This window comes from Pelodiscus sinensis, chromosome 20 (assembly GCF_052426305.1).
Source record: "Pelodiscus sinensis isolate ZL-2025 chromosome 20, ASM5242630v1, whole genome shotgun sequence".
Taxonomy (NCBI): domain Eukaryota; kingdom Metazoa; phylum Chordata; order Testudines; family Trionychidae; genus Pelodiscus; species Pelodiscus sinensis.
In genome coordinates this window covers 9,291,040-9,304,060 of record NC_143071.1, presented here as the reverse complement: position 1 = coordinate 9,304,060, position 13,021 = coordinate 9,291,040, and the positions used below count along the sequence as shown (strand labels likewise).

At 39.7% G+C, this 13,021-nt stretch overlaps 1 protein-coding gene across 3 annotated transcripts in view; it reads left to right on the top strand.

Annotated features, from left to right (window-relative positions):
* HELZ (helicase with zinc finger) overlaps positions 1 to 13,021 on the top strand; it is a 171,919-nt gene that overhangs the window by 84,311 nt on the left and 74,587 nt on the right. For all 3 annotated transcript variants that reach the window (XM_006110582.5, XM_006110581.5, XM_006110583.5), the window contains one exon: positions 10,883 to 11,061. In XM_006110582.5, coding sequence (XP_006110644.2) covers positions 10,883 to 11,061 — 179 coding nt within the window. The remainder of the gene's footprint in view (positions 1 to 10,882; positions 11,062 to 13,021) is intronic.

Below are 13,021 nucleotides of genomic sequence, written 5' to 3'. Positions count from 1 at the left end.
TGTTCTTTCCACCACAGGAATGTTGAATGTTATTATATTATGATCCCTATTCCCAAGCGGTCCGGTAACGGTTATATCCTGGACCTGATCCTGCACTCCACTCAGGACTAAATCAAGAATTGCCTCTCCCCTTGTGGGTTCCTGCACTAGCTGCTCCAAGAAGCAGTCATTTAAGCCATTGAGAAATTTTATCTCCGCTTCTCTTCCTGAGGTGACATGTATCCAGTCAATATGGGGGTAATTAAAATCCCCCAATATTATAGAGTTCTTTATTTTGGTAGTCTCTCTAATCTCCCTCAGCATTTCAATGTCAGTATTGCTGTCCTGGTCAGGTGGTCGGTAATATATCCCTACTGCTAATTTCTTATTATTGGAGCATGGAATTACTATCCATAGCAATTCTATTGAACATGTTGATTCACTTAATATTTTTATTTCATTTGATTCTACATTATCTTTCACATACAGTGCCACTCCACCACCCACCCGGCCTGCTCTATCCTTTCTATATATTTTATATCCCGGTATGATTGTGTCCCACAGATTTTCCTCGTTCCACCAGATTTCAGTGATGCCTATTATGTCAATCTCCTCATTTAATACGAGGTACTCTAGTTCACCCATCTTATTAGTCAGACTCCTAGCATTTGTGTACAAGCACTTTAGAAATTTGCCACTGGTTATTTGTCTGCCCTTCCCTGATGCATTGGATTCCTTTGTATGCGGTTGTTTGTCTGCTCTGGCCCATGGTTTGCCCTTTCCCCTCCTCTCTTTCTGACTGCAGCTTAGAGAATTTCTATCAATGGATTCTCCTCTAAGAGAAGTCTCCTTCCGATTTACGTGCATCTCCTCACCAATCGGCTTTCCCCCATTTCTTAGTTTAAAAACTGCTCTACGGCCTTTTTAATGTTTAGTGCCAGCAGTCTGGTTCCACCCTGGTTTAGGTGGAGCCCATCCTTCCTGTACAGGCTCCCCCTCTCCCAAAAGTATCCCCAGTTCCTAATAAATCCAAACCCCTCTTCCCTACACCATCGTCTCATCCACACATTGAGACTCTGAAGCTCTGCCTGCCTACCTGGCCCTGCGCGTGGAACTGGAAGCATTTCCGAGAATGCCACCATAGATGTCCTGGATTTCAGTCTCTTTCCTAGCAGCCTAAATTTGGCCTCCAGGACATCTCTCCTACCCTTCCCTACGTCATTGGTACGTACATATACCACGACCACCGGCTCCTCCCAGCACTACACATAAGTCTATTTAGATGCCTCGAGAGATCCGCAACCTTCGCACCAGGCAGGCAAGTGACTATACGGTTCTCCCGGTCATCACAAACCCAACTATCTATGTCTCTAACGATCGAATCACCCACTACTAACACCTGCCTCTTCCTAACTGGCATTCCCTCCCCCTCAGAGGTATCCTTAGTGCGAGAGGATACCGCAACATCCTCTGGGAGGAGGATCCCAACTACAGGATGGTTTCCCTCTGCTCCCATTAAATGCTCTGTTCCCTTGAGACTTTCATCCTCCTTAAGAGCACTGGGGCTCTCAGACTGGAGGTGGGACAGTACTACAGTGTCCCGGAAAGTCTCATCAGCATAGCTCTCTACCTCCCTTAGCTCCTCCAGTTCAGCCACCCTGTCCTCCAAAGCCCGAACTCGGTCTCTGAGGGTCAGGAGCTCCTTGCAACGGGTGCACACATATGCCACCCGCCCACAGGGCAGGTAATCATACATGTTACACTCGATGCAATAAACAGGATAGCCCCCACTCTGCTGCTGGGCTTCTGTCTCCATTTTTGTAATAAATAAGTTTAAGTATAAACTGGGATTCTTTTTAAACCTCTGGAGTATAGATTATTCTAAGAGTTATGTTTTAAAGAAGGTCACAAGTGCCCTCTAAATTCCCCCTCTAAACTCTCCTGTTAGCTGTTCCTGGTCGCGCTCTCCCTGGTCACTGAGTCACAGGCTTATATAGCTCTGGTAGCCCCTCCCCCTGACTGAGGCTCAGCCAATTAACAGAGGCTTCTAGATTTCAAACCTTTTAGAAGCTCCTTCAAACAGAGAAACCAACCAACCAAACAAACAATCCAGACAAACACAAGCTCAGCACACTGCAAATAACTGCCCCGCACACAAACACACACTCTAGACAGCCACTTACCACAAGGGTCCCGTTTTTACTCCTCTTTTACCTGGAGAACTCCCTTTCCAAACTCTCCTGTTAGCTGTTCCTGGTCGCGCTCTCATCTGTTAATTTCCTTTCTTCTGTATAATCTCTCCACTAATCTTCAGAGACAGAAGGCAGCTTCAGTGCTTTCTCACTGTGATGCAAAGACTGCTTGGCAAGTCACCAACAAAATTTTTCCAAAGCTGTAAAGTATTACTTAAAAAAAAAAAGGCTAAACTTTTTCCTTTGACCAGTGAGTGTGGCCACTGCCATTGAAAGATCGAAAAGATCATTCTTGATTGTTCATCCTTGAATGAAATAGTTGAGAAAAGGTAGCTTATGTGACCATACTTGCTCTGATCACTGCTGAGAATTCCAAATTCAGGACAGACTGATAAAAAACAGGCCAGTCACATCTCCAAACGGGTGGCTTATTTTATAATTAGATTTTACCAAATCAGCAACAAAAGTGAGCTCCTGTATCATCACGCTGGTTGACAAGAAGCTACAGCACTGTACCCTTAGGCAATCCAGTCCTGATCACTCATACATAGAGGTTACAGAAAATCAGATTCATCATGCATCAAGCACATACACTTTAGATCTTACTAAATAACACACTGTAGCAATTCCTTTAGTAAAACTAGAACTAAAGGCTTATTGATTTAAAAAAAAGAAAAGAGTTTTTAAATGCTTAAAGGAATAATATGTATTACAAGTGATTTCAGAGTCTGTAAATCAGATTCATAGCAGTGATAGTAAGTCTGCTAGCTTGCAAAAGATCCCTTTGGATAACCCATATGGGTTGGGGATCATCAGTCTTTTGTTCATATCTTTCCTTTGTTAGAAAATCATAGTCCACATTTGAGGAACAAGGACTAAAGACAAAGAACAGTCTCCCAGCCCGAGAGTATGGGAAATTACTGGTAAAAGATGGGGTTTTAGATCACGTGACCTTTTCACATGTTCTTACATGCCCAGCTGAATTGTGGGACAGCCATTGTCATAGAGCTCTATGAAAAATCTCCTGCTGGGACTTACTGTGTGGGTTGGGTCTCCTCAGTGGTCCAGCCGGGGGATGGTTAGTCTGGGTGTAAATTTGCCTTGTAGGTGTCACTCAAAAACAAAGCTGTTTGAGGTACAAACACATAACTAATATTCTTGACTTCACATACAAGGTACATGGATTAAGCAGGGTAGTATTACTTAATAGTTTATAACTTTTCCATTGATACCATACATAGCATATTTCACATAAAATGTATTGCCATTTTGTAACATTGGTGACTGAATTAGTACAACTAGTTATCTTCCATTTTATATAGCATCACAGCTTGTTTTTACCTTTGAGTTGAAGTTGTTCATATTAAGACTGTTCAGGGTTTTCTCGGTGACAAATTGTACTTTCTGGAATAAAGATGTGTGAATCAGCATAGCCTCTCACAGGGCTTGATGTGCCTGGGCTTTTAGGGTAGTCACTTACCCAAAGAGCAGCAGAAGGGTTTGTTGGGAGTGATTAAGATTTAAATTGGAGACCCTCATGAAGGGAACATGAAAAAGCAGCACTCAGTGACAGGGATGTGAAATTACAGCAAGATATACTGAGATTAAGAAATCTCTCAAGCATATTGCAGGAAATGCTGCAACAAATGTTTCCATCTGAGAGTTTTTGCCTTTTTTTATAGTTTTGCTTATCTTGGCATTAAAGTTCATTCAGTTTAATAGTGCTTTGACTCCCCCATCCTCTTGTGGATGATAAAAATATATATACGGCATAGCCCTGAGAATTTTTCTGATATTGTACTGACTTTGTGGTGCACAGAGCAAGAAGGTGACAGAATTCTTGCTTAATTAGTGTGTGTTTGTGGGTGGTTTGGACAGCAGAGATTGGATGAAGAATGGTTTGGGTTGTCATGTAATTTCCAGGAAGCATCCTCACTGAACTACTTCCAGCAATTGCTGCTCTGTTTATGGAGGTTTGCCAGTACAGGAAGAACTTTGACAGGCAGTTCTACACATACCTAGATTAAACTAAAGTCTTTAGCGTATCATACAGAGAGGCTATGAGGTCGGGCTGACACAATAGAAAAGCTGAATGACTTTTTCCTGATACCTTTGTTCCAATATTTTTTTAGGCTCTTTTTAGTTGGAATCCTTGGGGCTACCTGCTGACCCTGGGTCCAGAAGGACTGCTTTGAGCAGTATGATTGCTTGAGTATCCTTTCAGTAGCTAGTAGAAAGCATTTGGGGTGTGCCAGTATTATCAGGCACAACTTTTCCCAAGGTTCCTTTGAATAACATTTGAACCAGAGAATTGAGAAGCAGATAGAAACTTAGAAGAATCACCAGCATCCCAAGGATACAGGTGAGTATATCCCACCACAGACCAGTGGCCCGTGGCAGAAGAATGCATGATATTCAGGGAAGAGCTAAGAAAACATTGTTCACTAAAGAGCAGAAATTGTTATGTATAATGGTGTTGATGAACTTAAAGCAAATGCATCATGGTATTAGCAGTACAGTCCTTTGGAGCATGGCCTGAGAGGGAGTAAAGGAGAGGAGAGAGAATTCTGATCTGCTTATCAAGAACAGATGAGAAATGTTAGTGGCCCCTGGTTCGAAAAGGAGATTGACCTTGGATGCGCCAAAGCAATGCTTATTTACCCTCTCCTAGGTAGAAAAGTTGAGAGGATCCTCCTTCCTGGTTCTTGAGTTGAAATGACATTCCCTTCCTTAAGGCCTAAGTCCCATTCCTGTCCTGTTCACTTAGGTGCTTTTGAAAATTTACCCCAAGTGACTTCCCAACACAGCTTATAAGCATGGAGATGGTTTTGAATTTTAATCTCACATGGAAATTATTTTACATTTAAACTATAGGCCCTGTTCACTTGAACAATTTTATAGAAATTCAATAATGGCAGGAATGCAAGAAAATAAGCAGGTGAACACTGAACTGACATATTGAGTCACATTCTCTGCTGGTATAACTCAGAAAGTAGAGAATTTGATCCACTCCGTGTACTTTCTGTTATTATAGGCCTCAGCAAATTACCGTAAAATCGCGAGTATAATGCACACCTATGCATAATGCTCACCTACCTTTTAAACGTCAGAATCCCAGAATAAACCGAACTCTTATCTATAATGCGCACCCTCACTTCGCCATATTTTGTCTTGCCATTTTATATAGCCGGGTAATCACGCGTGAGCGCATGAGTATATAGTGCGCGGCATTTCCATGCTCTCTTTGGGATGCCATGAGTTGTTGGCAATCTTACACAACCACTGAACAATTTAAAGTTGTTAGCTATGCTGAGGCTCTTGGCAACAGAGCTGCCAGCCGTGAATTTGATGATAAGCGGTGTAAGCACTGCCTCGGATGAAGATGGCTGAGCGAGGTAAAAGCGCTGCATATCCTGAGTTGGAGGCCAATCTGGTTGAATGGATTGTTGAGCACAGACAGCAAGGCGGTGGTGTTAGTATTGAGGAGATTAGAATGAAGGCTTTGACCATTGCCAAAACGTGCGCTAATACAGCTGAGTTTAAAGCTTCGTATGGCTGGGGCGATTGGTTTATGAATCGCTGTGGCTTATCAGTCTGACGCCGAACAACAGTCGCACAGAAGCTACCCATGGACTCAGACACTAAGTTACTACAGTTCCAAAAGTTTATCATAAAACTATGCAAGCAGTGCAGCTACGACCTTTCATTAATTGGTAACACAGATCAGACACCATTAAATTTCAATAATCCCTATGACTGAACACTTGAAGTGAAATGTGCCAAGATGTCTCCATTGCTACCACAGGCCATGAAAAGTCTAGGTTTGCCATAATGCTTGCTTGCATGGCCGACGGAACAAAGCTGCCTCCTTATATTGTGTTCAAGCGCAAGACAATGCCAAAGAATGTTATATTTCCGAACACTGTTCACGTGCGTGTTCACCCGAGAGACTGGATTGATGAAGCTTTAATGCTTGATTGGCTACAGACGGTTTGGGCGAAGTGGCTGGGTAGACTTATGAGAAAGCGATCTCTAATAGTTTTGGATGCATTTCGGTGTCATCGTATGCCATTCATCAAGAAAAGGCTTCAGCAGGACAAAACAGACTTGGCAATTATTCCTGGTGGAATGACAAAAATGTTGCAGCCGCTTGACGTGACCGTTAACAAGCCCATGAAAGATGCATTACGCAGGAAATGGAACACCTGGTTGTTGGAAGGTGAACATACATTTAGTGCAGGTGGATGTATGTGAACACCAACGCTGCAAGATATTACCCAGTGGATAGCAGATGTCTGGCTTGACTTGATCCCACTATGATAAGGAAGGGGTTTCTGAAATGCAGCATCTCTAATGCTATGGATGGCAGTGAGGACGATGCCCTGTGGATGGATCTGAGCGACGATGAATCAGCCGAGGTTGAATTACCGGTATGCAAAGTTGACAATGATTTGTATTACCTGGATGAAGATGTCAAGGGCTATACCCCAGAAGATATTGCTCGTCTGTTCGAGGAAGATTCTAACAAAAGCGAATTTGAGGGCTTTGAAGATGAGTAGAAGATCAATTAACATATTTGCTTGTTTGCGCTGAAGTGTTGATTTTATTTATTTAACTTACCTTTTTGAAACTGTGTATATAGTTGCTTGTCGATGCTAATAAAAATCAACTTAACCTCTGGTGTCCAGCGATTAATTAACTGCTGCTGAACCGCCAAATGAAAACTTAAAACTCCCCACCTCCCATGGATAATGCGCACCCTGACTTTGACACTAAAAAAAACAGGAAAAAAGTGCATATTATACTTGCGATTTTACGGTAAATGCATTTTTCTAGAACATACTGGTGTCAGATTAGAAACATAACTTAAATGGATTTCATTATAATTGAAGGTTATATGCCAAATCCTTTAAAAAGTGGCATTAGAAGATACTGCAACTTGTACAGTGCCATCTTCTGAAAAGGGATAGATCCCTGCTATGAGATTTTGAAAGTTTTCTATTACAATATATCTGCATGTTAGAGATTACCGTGTACATTTTCCATACTTTTTTCAGTTTCACCATGTATTTCCAAATGATTTCATCGCATGTGACGTATTCTAGTTGTGTGCAAAAACAGGGCAGCCTGAACCACAATGTTCAGATTTTTATTGAGTTCTTGACATAGTGTGCTTAATATTGGGGCCTAAAAACTCAGCTGGTTGAGGCCAACTCCCCTTTTCTGTGGCCACAATTTGCACTCACATCATTTACACTTGTAACTTTGCTCAAGAAAAATAAATTGCAGACACGAATTTGAGTACTGGCTGCACCTGCAGTCAGTGAGTGCCTGGCTGCACCTGCAGTCAGATACAAGTATTTAAATTTGTGGAATCAAAAATCTGCTGTCACTGTGAAAGGACATGTCTAGTGGAGTCCTGCAGCCTGGTCTGTCCTGGGTCTGGCATTATTCAGTATTTTATTAATAACTGTGAGGGTGGTGTGGGGAATATGCTTGTAAATTTTGTGGAAAACACTAGATTGTGAGGGGTTGCAAGTGCCGTCGATGACAGGATTAGAATTCAAAATGATGCTATAAATTGGAGAATTAGTCAGAAACTGGTAAGATGAAATTCAGTAAAGACAAGTGCAAAGTACAGCACTTAAGAAGGAATAGTGAAATTCACAAATTAGGGATGTTAAATATCAGTTAATTGAATAGTTGATTAACCTCATTAATTCTTATTGGTTACTCGACTATTCTATAGTCCCCCAGGGATGGAGCCGGCAGCCACTGCACTCTGGCCTCACTCCTGAGGAGCCCCCTGCCCCTCTGTGCTGCTGCCTCTGTATCAGAGGGTGCCAGGCAGGAGCTGGTTCAGGGGAGAAGCCAATTTAAAAACCAGCTCCCCTTGCAGACTGGCAGCAGCATGAGGTAGCAGCAGCCCCTGTTCAGGGAAGGTCTGAGCTCCCAAACCCAGCGAAAGCCAGAACTGAGCTGGGCTGCCTGCCCACATGGCTCCTAATACCCTTTAAATGCAGACCTGCAGCAAGGGTAGATCCCGCACTGAGCCGGGCTGCTGTCCAGCCTGCTAAAAAAATTACTGGTGGGGGAAATGTGTGCATTAACTGAGAAGCTTTTGCCTATTGGCTAATTGGCCCCACCCTACCAAATTGGCTAAGCAGTAGTACTGTAGAAAAGGATCCGAGGATTCATGTGAATCATAAATTGAATATGAGTAAAGGATATGATGTAGTTGTGAAAAATGCTAATATATTCTTGGATATATGAACAGTAGTGCCACATGCAAGACTCGAGAGGTAATTGTCCTGCTTTACTTGGTACTATTGAGGCATCAGGTGGAGTATTATGTTGCATTTTTGGGTGCCATGCTTGGACAAAGATGTGGACAAATTGGGGAGAGTCAAGAGGAAAGCACCAAAAATTATAAAATGTTGAGAAAACCTGATCTATGAAGAAAGATTTAGTGTGAAGAAAAGATTGGGCAGGTGGATATCATAGCAGTCTTCAAATATGTAAAGGGCTGTTATAAAAAGTATGAAGATCAATTATTTTCCTTGTCCTCTGATCATACAACAAGAAATAATTGACACAGTCTGTACCAAAATTAAGTTAGATACTAGGAAGAGTTTTCTAATTGTGAAGATCGTTAAGAACTTGAATTGATTACCAAAAGAGATTGTGAAATCCTGATGTTGGAGGTTTTAAAAAACGGTTTAGACAAACACCTGTCTGGGATGATCGAGGTATACTTTCCTGCCTCAGCAGGCAGGGGGGACAGGGATGGATTATATGATTTCTCAAGATACCTTAAAGCCATATTTTCCATATTTTTCTGCAGTTCTATGAGTCCTTGCTGCCACTGGTGAATAATTGCTCTAGGTTACCCTTGTTAGTCTCATAACAAAATAAGAGAACTTGATGAAGTGGAGATACTGTTTGAGTTGTGGTCAGTCAAATGAGCCACACAGCTAAATTTGTGCAATAAAGGCAGCATGCGGCATAATAATGTTGAAAATGACCATATATTTTGCATTTCAATAGAACCTTGCAGCCAAGATTCTCAAAGTGCTTTACAAACATAAACTCATATGAAATTTGGTAATTCCTCACACCTACCTCTGCGAAGTGATAGTAGGGATTATCCCCATTTAACAGAAAGAGAAACTGAATCATAGAGCGCTTAAATGAACTGACTTATTTCAGATAGGAGTTGTGACACGTCTGGAAATAGAATCTAGGCCCTTACTTTCTGTTCCTTTTTCTGTGCTCCCTATGTCTGGTGATAACTACATATTTATATCATTAGATTGTGCTTTTTCTATATTCACTAGAGGAAGTCAGGAGTTTAAATTGCTTCCTTCTGCGCTGACCCCTTGCTTAATTGTGTTTCTGTTTGGTAACTAAATAATGTCAATTTCAAATCTTACCCTTTGATTAATAACTAAGTCATTCAGAGTAATAAAATGCATTTGCATATCTTTACATTTCATTCTGTGCTCATTGGCCCATAAGGACATTTTCACCTTTGTTTTCATAAACCAAATTTATAATACCCTGAGTTAAGTGTTTTTGTCTTGTAAGATAATTTAATAGAATTCTTGTAGATATTGTGAACCCAGTTTTCAAACATGGGTGCCTACATAGGATGCCCAAATTCCACATCTTTTGGTCATGTTGGTGTACAGGTGCATAAATCCCTTTTTAAAATCCCTATATACTGATCGAGACATCTTTGGCCAGATGTTTAGCTGGTGCAGTTTGGCGTAGCTCCATTTACATTAGTGGAATTACTTATGCTTAAACGCTTTGCTGGATCATGGTCCAAATCCCTCTTCTTTCCCCTCCCCTTCATCCTTTTTGACATACTGGGTCATATTGTGCCATCAGATTTTAAGCAGAACTCTGCTATGATAAAATAGCATGGCCCATTACAACTAACTTATTTATGTATTTTGAGATGATATTTCTCTTCCATGACTTTGACAATGTGCAGATTACTAAAGTTTAGTAGAGGAAAATCCTGACTTCTGGTGGTAGAATTTCCCCCCTCATTTTATCTTCTTGTATCCAGTATCACAATAAAGTGATTAACATAATTTCTGTTTGATTCTTAGAAATTATATGATATTCAATTTGTATAAAAGTAAGAGTAGGATTTGAGCAATATCCTTTCACATACTTTTAAGGCCCTGAACCTGTAATTGATCATACGAGTGGACTACTGCCATATGCTCTGCCACTTCCAGATTTAGGATCCAAAGTGATATTTCCATACATAAAATACTCCCAAAATATTAATAAATAGAATTTTAAATAGAATAAGTTAAGCATGACAGTTGAACCATGCTTACAGGTCAGAAGCTATCTGTTTGATTTGGATTTCAACCAATTAATTAAGAAGCAGGCAGTTTTCCATACAATGTATGCATAGACTCTTGGCACTTAGCCTTAAGTTTCATTAAGCTCAATATTCTTATAGTTGTTATATGAATCACTGTTGAACTGATTCCAATAGCTGTGTACTTGTGTTAATATAAGGGGTTCAGCCTATTAATTTTCAGTTGCAACGGTTCTATACCGTGGCAAAATCTAACTTCCAAAAGAACTGGTTTTATTTAATAGAAAACAGAATCTTAGCTTATGAAATGTTAAGTTGTCTTTGTGTTCAAGTCCTATAGAAAATGAGTCCCTCTCTTCTTTTCTAGGGTATATTTCAGAAATCGCTGGGTAAAGACTGTCCACCCAGTTGTGCATCAATACTGTTTGATTTCAAGCACACATTCCACCTTTCAGATGCCACAGAAAGAAGATATCCTTAGACAACGAGTAGTAGTTGTGACTTTGAATACTTCACAGTATCTATGTCAACTGGATCTTGAACCTGGTGAGAAGATTTCAAACAAGAAATATCTTTAAAATACTCTGAGAAATAGTCCCCTTCATTATTTTCCAGTGACAGTGAAAGTGGCTTTTATATCTTTCCCCGTCCCTGTCATAAATGAACCCTCTCGATATTCTTTTTTGGTTTTCCCTTTTTGGATCCAGAAACAAAAAGGAAAATATGAGTCTTTGCATTTAGTGAATACGAGTAAAGTTAAATGTTACAATCAAAATTGGTATTCAGATTTAGCCTTATTCTGAACTTTGTTTATTAAAGAAGTGGGCACGCTCATTTAAAAATCAGGTTTCAATGACCTCCGCTTTTCCCCAGATTATCTATTATCTAGAACTGATCCAGCAAAAAGGCAATAGGGATACTGAATATTTTATGTATCTCTTTTGTCAAATTTTGTTTCAAAGAATGACCATTTCTACCATGCTCACTCCAGGCCCTAATCCAACAAAACACTGAAAAGGCATGGATTTGCGCACATGTTAAATACTTTGTTGAATCAGAGCATTTGGTATGATGTTAGTAGTGGTAGCTTGCTTTTCCACGTATAACACATATTTCCATCTCTTTATCAGGTAATTTATTTTTCAAAACACCCACAGATCATTCGTTACTTTTTGTAGATTGTTTAGTTTTGCAGAGTCCCTGACCACCTTCTTTCCCTCCCTCTCCATCCGCATATATGTGCACATACACACACACACTCACATTACTTTAAGAAGAGAATAATTTCTTATTTCTAGATTATGTGATTTGAAACAGCCTAGACTAATTCACTGTGGGTAAAGGCTGCTTAGAGCCGATCACTTTCCTTGATCCACAAATAAATTTCATTTGACATTTAGAGAATATCTAATCTCTTTATATTTTTAAGATTAACTCCTTTTGGCTGAACACACTTCATGCTATAAATAAGGTTAAATTCTAAATCATACATTTGTTTTCAAGGTTTTAGAAATTGAATATGATCTCTTTCAGATGAAGGTTATTTTCTTATTTGTTAAAGGGCTACATAGATATATATTCATGCTCATACATATATAAAGTTGTTACAGGGGATTCAAGGCTCATTTTCTTAATTTTTGTCAAAAAGCATTGTATAATTTATCACTCAATGACCAATTATATTATTTTGAAGAATGATTATTATTTATTTGTAATAAATATTACTCAGGTATACTGAAATTGTTCTCTGACAATGTGTTTAAAGCATAAAAAACATATATACATATTTCTAGAAATTTAAATATATGCGTATATTTTTTATTTATCTAGATCATCAAGCCATTTAAAAACACAATTACAAATTTACATTTTTCCATTCGATGCTTTAGTTTGTCAGTTTTTTTGAAATTACAAATTTTCTAGTGTTTTAGGGGGTAGCCGTGTTAGTCTGTAACTAGAAAAAACTTAAAAATCAAGGAATAGGTGTCCACAAAAGCTCATGATACCATCTACATTTTTTGTTAGGCTCTAAAGTGCTGCAAGACTATTCGTTTTTGAAGTTTTTTCAAATTATCTAGTGGATAGACTGTGTAGCCTTATCTATAGCATATGTATTAATTATATTAATTATTAAAGAGTTTCCTGTTCTTACTTTGAAGGTTAACAGATTCTTGTCCCAAGATCAGGCCCAGTATTTTATTTAAATTCTTTTACCCTCCAGTTCCTCCCTCATAACTCCCACTTTTCCTGGAATCCCATTCCACCAGAGGTCTTAGGTGTGTGTATAACTTTAAGAACTTTTATAGTGCCACTAAAGTCAGTGGAATTACACACATATTCAGAGTCCAGCATGAGCTGACATGCTTTGCTTGATCAAGGTTTTAATGCCTGCAAAAACAGATGGACTTGGTAGTGTGTTTAGAAGATTAACAAATCTGGGCTCTGTCATACCTGATAGGGAAACCGATTCCAGAGCTGAGAGAACTCTTTGCAGAACATCCTGCCA